The 20339-nt window shown below is 44.5% G+C and overlaps 2 protein-coding genes across 4 annotated transcripts; one reads left to right on the top strand and one right to left on the bottom strand.

Moving 5' to 3' along the window:
• Window positions 1–352: 352 nt before the first annotated feature.
• Window positions 353–2780, bottom strand: LOC106605857 (zinc finger protein 391). Its single transcript, XM_014201834.2, has 2 exons — window positions 2336–2780; window positions 353–2135 (listed from the first exon to the last, which is right to left on the bottom strand). The coding sequence occupies exons 1-2, from the start codon at window positions 2505–2507 to the stop codon at window positions 913–915; spliced, it is 1395 nt and encodes a 464-aa protein (XP_014057309.1). The 5' UTR covers window positions 2508–2780; the 3' UTR covers window positions 353–912.
• Window positions 2781–5110: 2330 nt separating this feature from the next.
• LOC106605858 (DNA-binding death effector domain-containing protein 2) lies at window positions 5111–20339 on the top strand. 3 transcript variants are annotated; one of them, XM_045718739.1, is made up of 10 exons: window positions 5111–5338; window positions 5575–5677; window positions 5844–6623; window positions 6970–7031; window positions 7318–7856; window positions 8100–8228; window positions 8379–8525; window positions 17299–17686; window positions 17954–18017; window positions 18133–20339. In XM_045718739.1, exons 5-9 carry the CDS (start codon window positions 7370–7372, stop codon window positions 17991–17993), a joined length of 1191 nt encoding a protein of 396 aa, XP_045574695.1. In that variant the 5' UTR covers window positions 5111–5338; window positions 5575–5677; window positions 5844–6623; window positions 6970–7031; window positions 7318–7369; the 3' UTR covers window positions 17994–18017; window positions 18133–20339. The 3 variants fall into 3 exon arrangements, with proteins under 3 accessions (XP_045574695.1, XP_014057310.1, XP_045574696.1); XM_014201835.2 differs by having other exon boundaries at window positions 5114–5338; window positions 6973–7031; XM_045718740.1 differs by lacking the exons at window positions 5111–5338; window positions 5575–5677; window positions 17954–18017 and having other exon boundaries at window positions 6048–6623; window positions 6973–7031.

Below are 20339 nucleotides of genomic sequence, written 5' to 3'. Positions count from 1 at the left end.
CTGCCTTTGAGAAGAGGACACTGATTACTGAGCAAAATTAATGAATCTCTCGTCATTTATCAGATTGAATAAGTATATCCCAATTTATTGTTGGAGTTCCTCCAGTGTCTTTACATTTCTATTCTAATCCAGCAAATATACCTAAATGTAATAGACTGCAGAGCTGGTGGCACTGCTACAGCACTACTGGTGCAAATCTGAAGTTTAGAGCAATCATTGCCTCCCTAGATCACAAAAGTACACAAAAAATAGAATACACCATAATGCTATCACTAATCCAACATTCTCATGTCTGCAATTAATTAAAGAAAGAAGAGGGACATATTTCCTAGAAATAAAGAATGACAGTAGATTTCGGGAATGAGATGTTTTAATGCACTTCTTGTATTTTCTGAAAGACTCTCCCTACACAGGACGACTGTCATGTTGTCATGAGGTTTTTTGTCGGGTTGTCATTATGTTTTCTCCCTCTTGTGAATGTTCTTCTCGTATCTTCTAGGGGAGTTCATCCATTTTAAGCATTTAGCAGCAATCATTTCCTTATGTATGTTTTTCATAAAACAATTATATGGTTTCTCTCCTGTGTCAATTGGACTTCTTGCATTTACATTTTGCTAATTTAGTTGACACTCTTACCCAGAGTGACTTAGTCAGTGGATTCAAAACAGGTAAAACAACCACATATTAACAGTCACTGCGAGTAAAAACTTTCCTCAAAGCGGCTGAGTGAAACATGTATCACAAACAAGGTCCACTGTCAGTATTTTCTACACTAAACTATTCTGTGCATTGTCATTATGTCTTCCCAAACTTCCAGTCTATGCAAAGCCTCTGCCAGCCATGGCAGTGACGCCTTCTCTTCCATGTGAAATCTCATGCCAGGTTGACTGGGTGCTAGTGCTGAAATACATGTCACAAAGATGGCAATGATATGGTTTTTCCCATGTGGATCTTCATGTGCAGTTTCCGGTGATAATTTTGCTTGAAGCATTGGCCACAATATTGGCACTTATATGGTTTCACCCCTGTATGAGTCCTCATGTGGACTGTCAGATCAGGGTTTCTTATGAAACATTTTCCGCATACACGACAGCAAAACGGCCTCTCCCCTGTGTGAATCTTCATGTGTGTGTTCATATAAGATTTACTGCTGAAACATTTCCCACAAACAGGGCAGCAATGTGGTTTCTCCCCAGAGTGGCTCTTCATATGCACAGCCAGGTTTCCACTCTGACTGAATCCTTTGCCACAAAACTGGCAGCGGTACGGTCTCTCCCCTGTATGAATCCTCTTGTGCGCTGTGAGATCTGGATTTTTTCTGAAACACTTGCCACAATCAGGACAGCGAAACGATTTCTCCCCTGGGTGAACCTTCATATGATCATTCAGCTCAGCACTCCCAGGGAAAAATGCACCACAAACATGACAAACTCTAGCTCCAACGTGGGTTTCTAGATGATCTAACATACTTTCTGTGGACTCTAAGTGTATTCCACAAACACCACATAGACATTCTTTGTCCTGTGCATGCTTTCTTGCATGATTCACTAAAGAAGCTAAGTAGGAGAAATACATTCCACAACATTTACAGTGGATATAGGCACTTTGTTTTCTTACTGTCTGTGATCTCTTTGAAGGTGATCTCTTTGATTTAAGTGGCTTTGAACCTGACAGAGGTCTACTCTCTACCCCTTTGACACATTTCATGTTTTTACTCTGAGCTGCAGAAGACTCTAGATTTTCTGCAAATAGGGGCTGAGACTCACGGGATGGTTCTGATACTCCATTGTCTTCTGCATCAAGTTCTGATTTGACCTGTATCATGTTCTGTTCAGTGGAGGTGCTGTGTAGAGAGTAGTTCCTCTGTGCAGTTGAGGTGCTGGGAAGACAGTACGTCTCTTCGTAGTCTTCACTTTGGGTTTCATAAAGAAGCGAGGACTGAGTCAGCGAGGACTGAGTCAGGTCCTGGTGGTTGTAGTCATATTTCAAAGATGACTCTAGTTCCTCCGGTTCCTCTTTTATCTGTATGTAATGTGGGTCTTCCTGCCCCAGACTGGGGCTCCACTCCTGCTCACAGTGTTGCTGCTCAGGGAGAACCTCCTTTTCAGATACAGGGTGAGTGGGCTGTTGGATGTCTGGAGGGAAGGATTGAGAATTAAATAAAACATCTAAAATGTTGACATGAATAGTATTCTAGTTAGACTGCTAGCTAGGTATTTAGATACTAACATAGCTAGCTAGCTACATTGTCATTGGTCGATAAATCATGACATTGATCAGTTGACATATGCAAAGACCGTTTAAAATATAACAGCTAGCATCCTCAGTCACACACCTATTCTGTGTAATAGTATATCTGGTTTAATAACGATATCCAGCATGCTACGCAGACGGCTGTTCTCTTCCTGGTACACTGCTATCGTTTCTTCAACGACGCCAAATATCTCCTCAGCTGCCATTGTCAATCTCTGGTTGAGAAACATTCTCAATAACTCTATTTTAGACATTTTTTAGAGGAGAAAAGTTGTGTCAGCTTGCTAGCGGACAATTACAGGAACATTTACAACAACATAGCGTTAACAAAGGAGGGCGTTCCTTTGAGCACGGCGGCAAACACATTTTGCACTATCGCCACCTGCTGGAACGGAATGCGACTTCGGTGCTTCAAATTGTCCTTTTTCTCGTCTAAAAAGCTTATTTGGGAAGGGAACGGGAAACAGTCAATCAGTTGCACGTGGTCAATTTCACGCCATATGTATTGAATTCAAAATAAAATAAATCGTGAACATGAAAAATAAAGTTGAGAATGTAAACATTATATTTTCGAGGACGGGTGAAATAATGGATAGAATTGTAAACAAAAATAAGACATCAAAAGCAAAACCCCAAAACGTGTAAGCAAATCATTTTAAAGCGAGTGCAAAACTCTATGACAAATGATGATAATATATATATATATATTTGAAAACAAATGCGAAAATCGTTTTCTGTGAAACTTGCCCAGCAACCAATTATATTGAATTCATTTTGCCTACGCTCTTGCCTGCATGTACTACCTTTTGGTTACGCTACTCGTATCTTTGCTTTCGATGTCTGTTTCTTTGATTTCACTGCCAGTCTTTTCGATTGCGAGTTTTGGCATTACTTTCCGTGAAGGGCGGGGTTTAGAGGAGGCTAAAACAATGAGTTTCCATTGGTCCGCTAGTTTTGGAGTGACGGTTCGTCTTAACCCAATAAATAACATGTTAACGATTTATTTTATTTTGAACTCAATACATATGGCGTGAAACTGACCCTATACAGTGGCACATCTGAATGCATTGAACCGAAATGTGTCTTCCCCATTTAACCCAACTTCTGATTCAGAGAGGTGCGAGAGGCTGCCTTAATCGACATCTACGTCATCGGCACTTACGAAAAAAGATTGCAGTCAGAGTGCAGTACTGCGTCCAAAATAACAGCTTTTTTTACTGGCGAAATGTTGCAGTGTAATTGCAGTTAGAGTGCTGTATAACTACAGTTCAGTTATTCTGCATCCAAAATACCACAGTGAACTGCAGTTTCTGCAGTTTAAAAACAGCAATCATTTTTTGTAAGGGGGAGCAGTTGTTGGGGGTTAATTGCCTTGCTCAAGGGCAGAACAGCGGATTTTTCCACCTTGCCGGCTTGAGGATTCAAACCAACAACCTTTTGGGTACTGGACCAACCCGCTTAACAGCTAGGCTACCTTGATTTTTCAATCAATGACCTGTATAATGATTCTTATTTGAAAAGATCAGTGTTCGCCCTGGATAATGCATTATTCATTTAAAAAAAATGTACACCCTTATTCTTCCCAATTTCGTGATATCCAATTGCGATCCAATTACGATTTTGTCTCATCGCTGTAACTCCCCAACAGGCCCGGGAGAGGTGAAGGTCGAGTCATGCATCCTCCGAAACATGACCCGCCAAACTGTGCTTTTTAACACCCACCCGCTTAACCCGGAAGCCACCCGCACCAATGTGTCGGAGGAAACACTATTCAACTGACGACCGAAGTCAACCTACAGGCGCCCGGCCCGCCACAAGGAGTTGCTAGAGCGGGATGAGCCAAGTAAAGCCCCCCCGGCCAAACCCTCTCCCAACCCGACGACACTGAGGAAATTGTGCGCCACCCTATGGGATTCCCGGTCGAACCCGGGTCTGTAGTGACGCCTCAAGCCCCTGGATACTGCTTTTATCAATCCTAACCATCTCAGGTCTATGATTACAGGAGGACACAATAGGCATATTCTTCATCACATCCTTATGGGCCTTGGCCACTCCAGAGCCATGTATTTAGAATATCTAAATACATGGCTCTGGCCACACTATAACCTTAAAGGCAGCATATACTAAAACAATATACTATACACTAATTGTTAACACTCACACTTTGTGTCCATCTCACCAGATTACACAGCTTCTCTCAGTTGTACCTGACTGAAGGCATCATTTCAGGTTCTGAGGGACAACTACGACACTGTCCTCACAGCCAAGAACCAGCTCCGGAGCCAAAATTATGCTTTGACTTCAACTCAAGCTGAGCTACAGAAAATGAACAGCTATGTGGCTGTGGTTAAGGACCAACTGGAGAGAGACTACATGTAACTTGTCGCAACCAAGGACCAGTCAGAGAGGCAACACAGAGATCTTGCTGCTTCTCATAACCAATTAGAAAGAGAGTATGAAGGCCTACTGACATCCAACAACCAATTGCAAAAAAACGACATAGACCTGACGGTATCTAAAAACCAACTACAGAGAGAGATAAAAGATCTCACATGAACCAGAGAACAGTCACAGAGAGAACACCTGAACATCAGTGCAGCTTAATGCCTCGGTCACACCGACAGCTTCATTGCATTTTGGTACACCAGAAGTACATTCATTTCCAATGGAATGCTGCATTTGCCTTCCAGCATTGCAGAGGCAGTTGCAGTGCGTTCTGTGTGGTGCATACGTTGGATTTATCAAACTGTATGCCTAGACTGCTCGACAGAAATGGTAGCAGAAGGTAAATGTTGAACTTTTGTTGCAAACATATCCAGATGATGCTGCGTACCATTGTGCGCAAAGACGCTGTTGGTGTGATCAAGACGTTATGACCAGTTGAGGTGAGAGCATGTGAGGGTCGCAGAGACTAGAAACCAACTTCAGTTAGATCTCATAAGTCTCTTTGAAACGGAGGGGATTTTGAACAGAGACTTTGTTGTCATGGCGAGGGATAGGAATTCCCTTCAGAAGATGCCTACAGAGCTGGTCAACTTCCTGCCTGTGGACCGACACTGTCCACTCAGAGACCAGATCACCCAAGGTCAGCAGTGTCTTGATTTATCTGTCCTTCTACATCTATATGCATGAATATGTTATTGTGTGTGTTTGTGAAATGTGCATGTATATGTTCTTGTGTGTGTATGCGTGTTTCTGTATGTTTGTGCATGTGTGTGTGCAATGTGCATGAATGTGTTCTTATGTGTGTGTGTGTTCGCGTGTTTGTGTACATTCGCCTCACACACCTTGTCTTAAGAGCTGGAAGATTTTGTCCTCCAGGTGTTACTTCTTCTCCACTGAGAGGAGGAGCTGGAGCAGCGATCGGGTCGACTGTGTTCAACAGGGCGGAGACCTGGTGGTCATTGACAGTCCAGAGGAACAGGTGAGAGACATTGTATTGGAGATGCGCAGAGGTGGGTTAGATCTATGGTGCAAGGTGGTTGGGCCCCAAGACAATCTTTACTCTGGTAATAATACAGGACATAATATGCATAGATTATGGCCATTGGATGTATAGAAAATCAATGTATCTCTGTGGACTCCCCCAGGTAGAAAGAGCCCAGTGTAGTGAATGTGAGGGGAGACAGTGTGTGCCTCCACCCTCAGAGAGACCAACCCTTCTCGGACCTGGAGAAGAGACCTGCAGCATCATGTCCGGATGGATCTGTGAGAGCCCCGCGCTCATATAGTCAGCATTGCGATATAGACACACACATACACAGAGCACATTTATATGTAGCCTTAAAATCCTCCAATAAAATAGCATTAATACATGATCGGGCGTGATTTCTTGTGGCAATAGCATAGCGATGCTGGTCATAGTACAAGGTGAAAACAACATGTACATGAGAGGATATTTATTAGATATTCCGGGAAAAAATTATCTGATAGGTCACTATACTGTTTTGAATCTGCAATACGGCCTCATTCACGTTGTTCATGTATAAAATCAGTAGGCCTGACTACAGCATTATCTTCGTCTCCTCGCCAACACGTCCTAAAAAAGTAAGTGAAGTGATTGGTTACTGCTTGTTGTTCTACTGCCAGCTCTGCGTGCGAGACGAGGCGTATTCATTAGTTGATTCAGTTGCAAAACGTTTTGTCTGTTGATAAACGTTTTGCAACAAAAACGAGAGTTTCTATTGGACACATTTAGGCAGGTCCCTCCCCACTTCGTTCCGTTTCTGTTTCATTTTTTCTGTTTGCTTCAGTTTGGTTACTAGAGTAAACTGTTTCCGTTTTGCAACAGACAAAACGTTTTAGAACCGAATGATTAATGAATACACCCCAGCTGTGTTGACAACACCGACCATCGTCGAACAACGAAGGCGAGTTTCACAAAATAACACATTATTTAGCTTTTTGCAACGATTAACAATACTATATTGACAATGAATTACCGCCTTTTTAGTCTTTACATGTATTTGAACGTCTTGATTCATCTTCATGGTATAGTCAGCTGTTGTTGTTGCTAGCTAGCGATAATTTCGTAGCTAACGTTAGCTAGCTAGCTACCCAAATGGTTCCTCCAGCTGGAACTAATTATGTTGATGTTTCCATCTAGCCTGCTATCAAATCGAGACAAATGTAGCAATGTATGAGGGACCATCTCTATTTTGGACCGTTTTGAAGGGCTGTCAATCTAAATGTAAAGTGCATTTTTCTTTCTCCCAGCAGTGGATCGTCTGTTACATAACGTCATTTGTTGCACTGTCAACACAGTTTGTACTTACAAGGTATGGTGGCTCGGCAAGATCTCGAGCTCTCCAACGTAGCCACAACGAAAACGAAGTAGCTTTGTATTTCACATCTCCACATCGCTTATTATTAGACAGCTGCTTGCGTTTTAAAGCCTGTAACAGTGCATGCCAATATCTTATGGTCCATTCGCGTTGTGGCTGCTGGCTGGCTTGTTATTTGATACCTGCTAAACCTAGCCAGTCCTGTTGTTTAGTTTGACATTTTGAGTCGTTACTTCATTGCTACCCACATTGTCTAATTCACTTTATTCTTATCACATAGAAACGTCTGGCCAAGGTGCATTGGGAAAGGATAGCTAGCTAGCTTGTTAACAATGGCAACCATGCGTCGTCCAAGGTACTCTCTCCGAGACTCTCTGTACTGGGATGAGACTGAGTGCCTGACGTACTATGGGATGCTCTCTCTACACGAGATGTTTGAAGTTGTCGGTTCTCAACTGACAGAGACAGACGTTGAGGTGCTGTCATTCCTCTTGGATGAGACCTATCCGGCTGGAGGGCACCCCTTGGACCCAGCTGGCTGGACCAGCGAGCCTGGTGAGGAAGACCCTGAGGCCAGTAAAGGAGTCTCCCCCAGCCCAGTGCTCCTGGAGGCCTGGCGGCGGTTACAGCCCAAGGGTCCTGCCTTGGCCTGCCCTACCGCTGCCCGCCACAAGCCCAAGAGTGGGCTAGAACTGCTGCTGGAGCTGGAGAGACGTGGGTACCTCAGTGAGGGTAACCTGGAGCCCCTGTTGCAGCTGCTGCGAGTCCTGACGCGACACGACCTCCTGCCTTTGGTGTCCCGCAAGAAAAGGAGGACAGGTAAGGGACTGTAACAGAGTGCTGTTCATAACTGGAAGCCAACATGCAGTAATAGAGATAATGTTGTCATAAATAAATACTGCACAGATACACACTGCATGTCCACTCGTGTATACTATCCAACCACACTGCTTTTGATAGAGGAGATCAGTCTCTCCTTGAATTACTTCTCCCAGCTGTGTGTTATCTGCCTGTCTGTCTGCACTCTGCTGTGTCAGTGTCTGACTTTAATCTGCCTCTCAGTATCACCAGAACGTTTCAGAGTGGACTACGGGACAGAGGACAGAAGACAGGTTTGCACATCTGGACTGACTGACCCCTGTGCACAGACAGAATCACATGACGAACACGCCACACAGCAATGGAGGGGGGGTAAGCTACACTCCGGCACAATCTGTGCATGCCTGAACTTGTCTCTAAGAAGTGTCTGTAACTGTGTCTCTAAGAAGTGTCTGTAACTGTTTCTGAAATTGTCTGGATTTGCACCAGTTAAGCATTGCTGGATTTGTGTCTGTCCAATAGGTGTTGACTCTGCCAGGCCAACGCCCGCCCCCCTACGGAAGAAGAGGGGTAAAGGCCGCCGCTGGACCAGCAAGCCCACCGCCCACAGGAGAAGAACGGGCATCCCCGAAACGCCTCCCCCACCTATACCTGAGAAAGTGACCTGCGGTAAGACCAGCCTCCATGCCATTCTCTTTCTCTCTAGTTTCCCTTCCATCTCTCTTTCTCTATTTTCTTTCCATCTCTATCTTTAACCCACTTGCTCATTCACCACACTCTCTCTTGGTTCCTCTCTTGCCATTATACATGTGTCTGAGTCTCTCTCTCTCTGGCTTACATCCATTTTCTATTTCACTTCTAATGAGAAGCTGTAAGCACCATCACTCCCAACAGCCCTTAATAACAGTGATGATACTAAAAATCAGCCGAGCTTCTGCCATATCAGAATGTCCCAGTCACCACCTTGTCTCACCAGTAAGTTTGAACTTAAAAATGTCCATATCAAGCAACCTTAAATCCAGCCAGTGCCGTGTTCATGTCCTCACATAAGATAACGACTTCAGTTTGCTCCCTCTGCTCAGCTTATACCCTGACCATAAGCTGACCGTCCCACCCTTGCTGGTTTGAGAATGGTTTGCATGGGCCTCCTGGGAGATCAATACTACCCTGCAGGCATGTTGGACTGAGTGGGCTGTGCTGTAACAATACTGTGAGAGCAGAGCATGTGTGAATGAGTGACCGCTCATCAGTAAATACAACCCATACTGACTGGCTGTGTTTGACCTGGCTTAACCCCTCAACCTGGTCATCATATGCTCTCTGTGGTGGTAAAACTGTCTCACACTCAAACATTATCTATCACCAGGGTTTCAGACAGCGTTTTACACACTCCCAGGGTCTTTGATAGTGTGGCAGGGAGCACACAAACATCCTCACAATGGAGGGATTCTGTAGACGTCCACACAAGGATAGTCTGCTTGCACGGCCAAGCAGAAAACAACAACCTGAAACTGAATGAAATGAAATGGATCTGGTCTGTTGTTTCGTGATGACCGTAGCACAGAGGGGAATTGGGTTGGCTCGCCTACAACTCCCATCTATCAAATATACTAGTCCTATGTCAGCGATTGTCTTCACCATTACCCACTAGTGTCTCAAACTAAATAAGCATCCAGCCTTAATACTTGCCTTTTACCTATCCTGGCCATTCAGATAATGTGGAGGAAACAATGGAAGGAAGCCTCTTTAGGCTATTGAGATGCACCCTGAGAGGAATTCACACACCCAATGCACAGCCGTGTGAGTCAGGGTTTCTGTCTGAGCTCCACACAGCACAGCAGGTTTAGTGTAGTAGTGGGACATGGCATTTCAATGTGGCATTTAACCTTAAACTCACAAGCGTGTTACATTTCGGCATCAACCCACAAGCTCATTAAACAGAGCAAGTTACTCTGTTCTGTGCAGACCAAAATAATGTTAAGCTGCCTTGCTCTTTTGTGACAATACTTGTGGGAAAAATGTATGCTTTAGACCTACATACCATAGCTGCCACACAAGGTTGGAATGCTGCCTCGTAATAACTAGCCTGTGGTCCAGACTGAGGCCCAGGGGAAGGACAGTTAGAGTTTAGAAGACAGTAAACCACCTGTCTTTCACTTTATACGTCCGCTATACGCTTGTCAGCCGAGCTTGTCTTTCTTCTTCATATAGCATAACTACTAGCCTGGTCCCAGATCTGCTTGTGTGATCATGCCACTCCTTGTCACTCATTTTGCATGACAAGGAGTGGAATGATATCTCAAACAGACTGGTATCCAGGCTACATAACTACTGCTGGTGTTCCAAAAAGAGAGATTCCTACCCTTTCTCCATTTTTCTTTCCCTTCTCTCACTTTTCATCTCCCCCACATATCTCTCCCTCTCTCTCTTACCCAGTTTTTTTCAGCTCCTGTTCTTAAGAACCCTGCCTGGTAGGTCTCCTGTCCCTTATGTTGGTAGTACTGTCTGTCTTCTCCTATCCCTAACATAAAGTCTACAGAAAGTCCCGCTGAATTTCTGAATGTGTACTGAACATATAAGTTGAATTGATAGCCTCACACTTGCTGACATCTTCCCAGACCAGGGCCCGGTTTCTCAAAAGCATCTTAAAGCTAAGTTTGTTAGAACCTTCGTAGGAGCATTATTACATCTCAGAGCTGTTTCCCAAAACCATCTAACGCCTGTCTCAGAACACTCATAGAACAGCTAAGTGGGTCTTTATATGCTTTGTTTTTGCCCTCCCGCGTCACTTTATACACAGAAGAGCTCCGTTAAACTTAGAATCACATGGCTTATCCGCCTCTGTGACCATGATAACTTCAGAAAAAAGTTGACAGCAAATACAAGTTGGCAATGTCTTTGCAATTGATACAAACAAGCAGCGTATAAAAATATGCTTGAAATTAAAACAGATGTGCACATGAAAATATATATACAGTAGGCTAAATGGCTATTTCAATCATTTATTGAGTTCTATTTTGCTACTGTACTTGTAGGCTACAGTCTGTAATTTGTCTGTAATTATTTTATCCTGTGTAGCCTAATGCGTGGAACAATGTGCCATTTGGTGATTTAGTGCATTATTACAGGGTAAGGATTAGAATCAGACTCCTAAATATTGGAAGCCATAGGTGATAAGCTTCTAGGAGCTGATCTGTCTTCAGTATTGTGGAATAATTTGGATGTTAAGGTAAGATTTGAGTGGAGAAAGCTGATCTGAGAGCAGCGTTGCCTTTCTTTCAATACTATCAGTATCGACACAAGCCTCAACGACTCGCTTAGCGACCGTTCTCTCTGCATGGGGTTTTGGGAAACACATGTTACATCTTTGGCCGTTATAGGAAAGATGCATCGTTAAAACACTCGTAAACCTAAGTTCAGTCGCTATCGGGAAACTGGGCCCAGGTCAATAGGCCCTTAGCTCTTCCAGTTCTGTTGCTGTACCTAGTCTACCTGACACCCAACTAACCCCTCGTCCTGTGGCTATCCCAGACACAGCCACTCCCACAGCCTGACACTTACTGATGAGTGATACTGCTTATTTATCAACATGATCTGATTTTAACAACTTTTCGCAATCCATGAAGTCTCTTCTTCAGGGAGACAAATATGTTTATGATTTTACACTGGCTTCGTAGTGCTCAAACATAACACTGCAACCCTTTCAAATGTGCCGTTTTGTCCCCGTCGATCAGAACAGCCTTCTCTAAATCAGCTGCACTAAGTTTCCTGTGATCAAACCCAAAACAATCTACTGAAGGATACCTGCCCCTTGCCCTCTGCAGTAGCCTAGCCCTCACAGTCCCAGCCATGTACCATACACAGTGTTGTTGCTTTGCCTCTGAACATGCTGCTGTCTTGACTCCGCATTTGATCCCCACCAGGTTGACTCAGGATTGTGACTCAGATCGAGTAACCTAGAGAGCGGACCTAGAGAGCGGAGAGAAAGGCTGGACAAAAAAAAAAGTCTGGTCTGGCCTTTCACTCTGTCCGTATGATCTGCAGTGTGTGCTCACCTCAGTCGCTCGCTCTCTCGTCAGTCTGGCCCGATGCCCAAGGTAAAGAGGCCCTCCCCCTCAGAACGAGGGGGGGCTGCCACTATGCTCTGTGTTCAATGCCTGTGTATTATTCTAGCTATCCTGTTCCTCCTTACCCCATTCAGAAAAAACAGTATGCTCTCCACAAAGTGTTCTGGAATGTTCCATGATTTTTTTTTGTGTCTATTAATCTAAAGAGGGGTGTTGGCCTCAGTGTTTCACAGAACTGACCAAAGTGTCCTCGAAAATATGCGTAGAATATTCCAGAAGTTTCTTAGTCATCGTAATGCAACCTTGAACCTGACCCCTCTTCTGAATACCATGCTCTGACTCTCCAAATGACTCAAAGCTCAAACTGACTTGAATTTATTTTTCTTAAAGGGGTAGTTCACTTCAAAGCCAAAGTTTGTCAGATGTTTTCCTCAAAAGTGATAACTGAGTGCATATTCCACACTGTCTAGTCTAGTGTATATCCCACTACATGCATAATGAAAACATCTGATTAACTTTAGTTTTGGGGTGAACTACTCTTCTAAAGCAGCCATCAAAATGGAGCCTTTTAACTGAGTCCCAATGGTTCTTGTGGCATCAACTTCAGTAGATACCTCTGGTCAGTGATCACAAATACCTTTCTCAGAATTCAAACAACCCAACTGATTCTGGTTTACTAAAACAAAAAGAGACTAAACCCATTCTGGAATCTCAATTAAAAATGTCAAACTGGTCTCAGAGATCCATTGATCTCAGTCCTCTTGTCAGTCTGAACTCGAATTATATCCTTATATGAACATAAAATGGCCGCCGACAGCTTCTCTGGAACCTTTGCTCGAGCAGTTCTGAGGAAAATGACCCAACGGTGTTGTCTTAAGGGCTGTGTAACCGCATGCTGTATCTCATCTCTGACCCCTGAATTAGCTCCCAGTGTGGGGAGCAGAGATAGATGGGGCAGTCCAGTCCAATGCTGCCTCACAGCATTCAGACCAAACCCATTACTACCTCTATCTTACCAGTCAGTTTGTTTTCACATAATCAGTTCCTTTTCTCAGTTCAAGCGTTTAAGTTACAGTATTTCAGTTATTTGTGGTTACAATTTCTTATGCCAAACTGTAACCTACGATTAGAAGCGACGTAAAACTGTCCACGTAAGCCGTAATGTTATACAGGGGATTTGGAGGCATCAAAAACAATTCAAACTCCAAGTGATTGCCTTTGAACCAGTGTTAAGCTTGCCTGCTTGATCTTGAGAAACAACCAAATTGACAGATATCCAATCCAACTGTGCTTGTCTCTTTCTCTCTCTTTCTCTCCTTTCTCTATGTTCGCAGTTCAAAACAGACCGACTCGTGTGTCAGGAAAAAACATCCTCTCACACACACTGAGAGGGAGAGAACGAACACTAAACGCTCAAACCACACAAACCAAAAAAAGAAAGAGAGCTTTGGTCAAAGGGGAATAGAGAGAGGTCTATCTACCTGTCTCTCTCTACCCTGACCTCTCTCTCTCCCTCCCTCTCTTGGTCTGTCGTTCAGCAGAAAAACGGATCGATAGAGTTGAAGCTCTTCGCACCAAGTGACTCCTCGTAAATGGGTACTTTTCTGTGGGGTGAATGGAGAATCTAACCAACTCCTTGTTTTTAAAGGGAGAAAATGAAAGTTGTCCCTCCTAATGTTCTGTCTAAATGGATCTATCTGTCTCTGATGAAGCGTAAAGTACTCTGTAACCTTAACAAAATCACTATGTTCTCATTGTTTTTAAGGGCCTTCCTTTCCTGGTGCTCTCAGCAAGTCCATTTTTCACAAGTAGGTAGGAAGGAGCAGTCATTTAGAAGTACGGGGACATTGTGTAGTAGGTGTTGATGTCACAGTCCCCACACAGTATGTGATCCATGTCGCTAGACTTGTACATTGCAAAAGTGCACAATTGTTACAGTTTTACTCAGTTTATTATTTATCTGACATGTTTTACCATATCGACAATTGACAGGGGTATTATGCAGTCCTGGTAACTTTCAGATGTTATTAGTTTGAAGCTGACTTTCAGTGTCAGCTTCCTCTCAGAGCAGTACTGTGCCTTATCAGCTGCACATCCTGTTTTAGCTGATTTGACACCTTGCTGGCAGGGAGAGATAAATGTATCCCCTAGAGCAGGGTTTCCCAAACTGGGTCCTGGGGCCCCCCTGGGTGCACATTTAGGTTTCTGCCCTAGCACTACACAGCTGATTCAAATAATCAACTAATCATCAAGCTTTGATTATTTGTGTTAGCTGTATAGTGCTAGGGCAGAAACCTAAATGTGCACCCTTTAGGGTCCCCTGGATCGAGTTTGGAAACACTGCCTTAGGGACAAACCATGTATTTTCTGATGCGAAATGCCCCCAAATTTACAATTTAGACGAGAGGTATCTGTATTTCCTGAAATGGTCCATGATTTTACATGCAGAAACATCTCCCCAGAGTAACAATGTGGAGATGTTGGTGAGACATTGGAGTAGTGATGAGGGAAGGCAACCCTTCAACTATTTTTCACAACATGTCAGATTATGGGGCTGTGTGCATTTAGTCTTATTTTCGGGACTGTATGCGTCTTACTGTTCTCTATCATTGACAAATGTCCTACGAGCTGCTGTATCAATAGAGACAGAAATGTTCCTTGTACCATAACTTTGCCTCCAGGAAGAAAGAAAACAATTCCAAACACCTTCTGTATCCAATTTTTTTTGTGTGCAAACTAACAGTTGAACTTCATGAAATATGATCATCATATTTGGCCTGATGGGATATAAGACATATTTTAGCGATTTGCAAATCTACTTGCAGTTGATCTTAAGATAGATTTTTGTTATACTGTGTTGTACATCAGAGCATGTTTTCAATGTTGGCAGTAAATGTAGGAGATCTGTCTAACCTGAGGATGTCTTTTTTTCTTTTACCTTTATTTAACTAGGCAAATCAGTTAAGAACAAATTCTTATTTTCAATGACGGCCCAGGAACAGTGGGTTAACTGCCTTGTTCAGGGGCAGAAGACAGATTTTTACCTTGTCAGCTCGGGGATTTAATCTTGCAACCTTTGGGTTACTAGTCCAACACTCTAACCACTAGGCTACCTGCCGTCTAACCTCCCTGATGGTCCAAGTAGTACGTGTTTGTATCGCCTCATTACAACCTTATAAAAGAAAGAAGGAACCAGTGTTTGGTTTTCTCTCTTACAAATGTTAAGAAATTCATAATCAATTCAACATTTGCATTTCTAATGTTGGCATTTTCCAAAGCTGCCCCCTCCAGAGTCTGTCCCCCATGGCCCTGAACAATAATGTGGATGGAGACAAAGAACTCAAATGAATCACATATTCTAAGGCACAGTCATGTCCCTGGTTCATTTGGTACAACATTCCAGTTTAAATTGTCTGGTTCTATTCCTTGTGTCCTCGTTAGAGGAAGCAACTATTTGTCAGTTTCTCCTTTACCCAAACCTGTCTCAGTGTCTTCAGAGACCAAGGTATGGGTAGGTACCCAGGTCCCTGTGTATGGTACTACACATAGCTTTCACTCTTATTCACATCCACAGGTGTTTTGAGATCGAAGACTGTGGTATAATTTTCAATGTGAGGTTTGTGAGTTTTTGGACCTCTGGTCCCCCCATCCTTTCCTTTCTGTCCTTTCCGTTCCATATTCCTTCTCGCTCTCTTTTTAAATCCAGTTCTACTCTTTATCGTTCCTCCATTTTCTGTTACATGAAGTTGGGGAGGGCAAGGTGGGTGGGGTAAATCCAGATACACAGTTTGACAAACTATCCTCCATGTTGGCAACAAACATTCTTTCACAAGAATATTCTAATTTGAATATTTTTTTTCTTGGAAAGTTTGGTGCTAACGTGTTGCCGTGAAACTAATGTATCTCAAACAAAGTTTGCCAATCTATGCACATCTCTGGTGGGGTGGGGTAGTGTGGGACTGGGAAGGTTTGGATTTTTTGTTGCAGCAAAGTCGGAAGGCCGCTGGTTCTGCTGGGCGCTTGGTGAATAATGGCAGTAGAGGACGATGAGACAGAGGTCTGCTTGCCTTTGCTCAGTACAGTATGTATCTCCTGACCCATCTCACTGTGCTGTTGCTGCATGACCGCTAATTCTCCTGTTTCTGAAACAGAACAAAAACACTGAAAGGTTGCTATCCATCCCAAGGGCTGTTTACAGTGTTAGAGTGACCTAACAAAATCCTACAACCCTCACAACAAGTAGCATTTTATTTATGCCTGTTTTGTGCCACCTATAACTCATTAATACTGTAAGTACAGTGTAACAAGCTTTGTAATTACATAGTTATAGATTACATAGTTATAGCTCTAGCTTTCAGTGTGTAGATTACAGTGCCTGTCTGAAATCTCCTGGGTGAATAATTTTACATTTACGTCATTTAGCAGACGCTCTTATCCAGAGCGACTTACAAATAATGATGGGGGTGGACTATTAGAACTGCACAGAGTGGTGTGGTAGTGGGCTTCCCTGATGAATATGCTTGTTATCCATCCTCTGATTTTACTCTAGTACTACAACAACAGCTCTTGGTAGTGGGCGTTGTGAAAAATAGATCTGGTTAGTCATACAGTAAATCCTCAGTGATGCTCTTCTTGACCCGACCAGGTCATATTTGTTCCCACTGTCAGGTTAGTGATGGTAGACGGCCTGGTTGGTATTACATTCACCTCTGTGCTCCACAGCTGTCTTCAGTTCTGCCTTGCCTCACCTGTATCACTCTTAAAGACAGACTTTTGTTATCAACTGTAGTTAATGATACAGCAGTGTCCTACACCAGTAAGTATTTCTATGTGGTATCCTACACTAATCGCTAGTTTAATGTCAGATACAGTCCTGTTGAATGTAGTATGCTCTCCTTAAATATTCTTTACTTTGGCACTTGTTTATCAACCCTCCCATAGCCTGTTCTTGACAATTTTTCGGATAATATTCTGTGATTACGGCTTTATTTGTAAAGTTTTCTTATCATTTTCTTTTGTATTTTTGTCCCTCTCTCTCTTCCCTTTGTTCTGACTCAATGATCCCACCCTCCTCCTATTTGATTTTCACTCTCATGTGTACATGATATATCTCACCCCGCTCAATCTCCTGCTTCTACCATTTCCCTCTGTCCCTTTTTGATTGTTTCACCTCTTTGCACCCTAAAATCACCTCTCCTGTCCCTCCTCTACATCTACCCCTCCTCTTCTCTCCTCCCCTACACCTTCCCCTCCACCACCCTCCCTCTTCTACCCATTCCTCTGCTCTCTCTCTCTCTCTCTCTCTCCCCTTTCCTCCCTTCACTCTTCCCCTACCTCCCTCCATCTCCTCTCCTCACCCTCCCCCCTCCCTGCAGACATTCGTCTGCGTGTGCGAGCAGAATACTGGGAGCATGAGTCGGCTCTGCGCGGCGGCGTCTCATCGGACAAGCAGCAGCCCCTGGAGCGGCAGTTTGAGCTGTTCAGTCGTGCCACCTCCGTGCTGCGCGCCCGCGACCTGGGCTCCATCATATGCGACATCAAGTTCTCTGAGCTGGACAACCTGGAGGCCTTCTGGGGGGACTATCTGAGTGGAGCGCTGCTGGAGGCCCTGAAGGGGGTGTTCATCACAGACTCTCTGCGGAGGGCGGCGGGGAGAGAGGGGGTTCGCCTGCTGATCAGTGTGGACCAGGATGACTACGAGGAGGGTCGCAGACTGCTGCTGGACGCACAGGAACAACAGGCCGGCTGCTGGGGACAAGACAGGTGAGCCTCACTGCTCTCTCCATTCTGGTTCTGTTATACTGTGTTAGTAAGCTGGTTTCTTAAAGTACTTATCTGTTGTGTGGTATGTACTGGGGCCATGCTGACCGCTACAGGGGGTGGGGGTCATAGATGTGGACTTGACTGGTGGTCATGAATTGGAATGGCTATGTAATGCCACCAATAACCACTAGATGGCAAACTGCCCACAGGCATCAGAGCCATATACACTTCCTGGTCTCACCAGTCTCACGTTGTCATACTTCCTAGACCCAACCTGAGAAAGCTGGTTATGGACGTTCGGCTCTGACAGACAGACAGGCAGCTGTGTGAGGTTGTGTTAATAATTTTCGGCTCACGACAGTTCACACAACAGTTCTAGAATCCTCAGAGACGATGAATAATAGTTGTAATTCTAACCACCGTCCTCCACTATGTTCCCTCTGCAGGTCATGAGCCCAAGGATAGAGGAATGAAAAGGAGAATAAAATATGAAAAGGAACATTTTTATTTTTTCTTTCCTTTTTAAGTCTGTCATGCTGAGAATAGAGCATACAGCTACTCCTAGGTCAGGGGAATAGTCCCCAGGGAAAACAGCCAAACTTGGAGCGAAGGCAAACTGGACTAAAAGACTTGACACACTGTTCTGTTTGGAATTGATAACACAAGTTGCGCTGAGCCTAGATGCCCTCAGGGCACTGAGGAAGAGACTGCCTTTGTTACACACACCATACATACATACATACATACATACATACATACATGCATACATACATACATACATACATACATACATACATACATACACACATACACAGAGACAAACTAAACTTCCACTGTATCTAACATACACACTCTGTAAAATCATCCACATGAACCATCAGCGCTGCCTGTAAGACTCATTGAAGCCAAGAGACATTTCTTGCTAACAGTGACAGCACAGATACCAACAGGACTGGGTGCTAATGTTGAACATCTCTGGTTATGTTTGAGGAGCGTGTGAGATGCCCTGCAAGGCAAACTTCACCCATCTAAATATTAGTTTGAGTTTCCATTGAAATGTATGATTTTGAAAAGATGAGCGAGACTGCAGCTCTCAGACACTGGGGGAGAGATGATGGGGAAATGACTAAAGCATGAGATTATGTTTAGACCTTTTGGGATAGAATTAGAAATAGATGGCGAAGGGAAGACTACCTGAGGACAGTGTAGTGGACAAATCGCTGGTTCTTCGAGAACCCCAGTCCACACACACACACACCATGATCACAAGCCACTGGTAGTCCCATCACTGTGTGCCATGCTAACCCAGGGCCTGATAGCTGTGGTCAGTGGCCATCTCATCTCAGATGCCAGGAGATGATAGGAGTGATTACCTCTCAACCTCAGCCAACCATGGAGAACTCATCACATCCCCACAAGTTGTTGAACAGCAGCTGGGATAACACACTAGGCTTTGCTCACCCCGGCAGGACAGTGCTTCAGTCAATAAAACTGATGTAGAGGAGATCAAAATCAGAAGGATACATCCTAGTTCCACTCAGCCCTGCCTTGTAGTCCCAACTAGAGTGGCTCACAGAGCGCTGTCTGTCTCTAGTCTAGTCACCCTGGTGGAACTAATGCCTGAACTCCTCTGAGTGGGATCAATAACCCACTCTGTCTCGCCACCACCACCATGGGAGGAGAAGGAGTAAGGGGAAAGAGAGGAGAGGTAGAAGGGGAAAGAGAGGAGAAGGGGAAAGAGGAAGAGGGAGAAAGATCCCCACCTCCATCCCGTCTTTCAGCTCCTGGACCTCCTGGACAGCCGCCTCATCCTCTGGAGGATAAGTCTCCTGATACAACCAGGCTGCCTGGTCTGCTACAGCCCTGTGCCTGGTTCACACGGCCCTGTGTCTGGTTCACACGGCCCTGTGTCTGGTTCACACGGCCCTGTGTCTGGTTCACACGGCCCTGTGTCTGGTTCACACGGCCCTGTGCCTGGTTCACACGGCCCTGTGCCTGGTTCACACGGCCCTGTGTCTGGTTCACACGGCCCTGTGCCTGGTTCACACGGCCCTGTGTCTGGTTCACACGGCCCTGTGTCTGGTTCACACGGCCCTGTGTCTGGTTCACACGGCCCTGTGTCTGGTTCACACGGCCCTGTGTCTGGTTCACACGGCCCTGTGTCTGGTTCACACGGCCCTGTGCCTGGTTCACACGGCCCTGTGCCTGGTTCACACGGCCCTGTGCCTGGTTCACACGGCCCTGTGCCTGGTTCACACGGCCCTGTGCCTGGTTCACACGGCCCTGTGCCTGGTTCACACGGCCCTGTGCCTGGTTCACACGGCCCTGTGCCTGGTTCACACGGCCCTGTGCCTGGTTCACACGGCCCTGTGCCTGGTTCACACGGCCCTATGGGACCAGGGATGGAGGACTAAGGAGGCACTCAGGAAAACCTTAGTGTTTTGGTATATGTATTCGTTAGTGTAGCTTTGTATTGTTCATAAGAGAAAATAACAAAAATACTGTGTGTTCTAGTTCATTAACTTAGGGTGAACTTTTGTTTAAGTAGCTGGATATTTTTATTTAGGCACTGCGAAGGTGCTGTATATTAGTTTAATATATCAGTGGAAAGTTGGAATTATTTCAAATAAAAATAAATGATTTATCAAAGGTT

The sequence above is a fragment of the Salmo salar genome, chromosome ssa05, assembly GCF_905237065.1.
Source record: "Salmo salar chromosome ssa05, Ssal_v3.1, whole genome shotgun sequence".
Lineage (NCBI taxonomy): Eukaryota > Metazoa > Chordata > Actinopteri > Salmoniformes > Salmonidae > Salmo > Salmo salar.
This window is presented reverse-complemented; position numbering and strand designations above follow the sequence as displayed.

Excerpts from the sequence above, each read along its gene's own strand:
- LOC106605857 (XM_014201834.2), bottom strand. The coding sequence starts at position 2,507 with ATGTCTAAAATAGAGTTATTGAGAATGTTTCTCAACCAGAGATTGACA. Across the intron at positions 2,136-2,335 it reads TATACTATTACACAGAATAG|ACATCCAACAGCCCACTCAC; the intron begins GTGTGTGACTGA and ends CCTTCCCTCCAG.
- LOC106605858 (XM_045718739.1), top strand. The coding sequence starts at position 7,370 with ATGGCAACCATGCGTCGTCCAAGGTACTCTCTCCGAGACTCTCTGTAC. Across the intron at positions 8,229-8,378 it reads CACACAGCAATGGAGGGGGG|GTGTTGACTCTGCCAGGCCA; the intron begins GTAAGCTACACT and ends TCTGTCCAATAG. Across the intron at positions 17,687-17,953 it reads GGCTGCTGGGGACAAGACAG|ACCCAACCTGAGAAAGCTGG; the intron begins GTGAGCCTCACT and ends CATACTTCCTAG.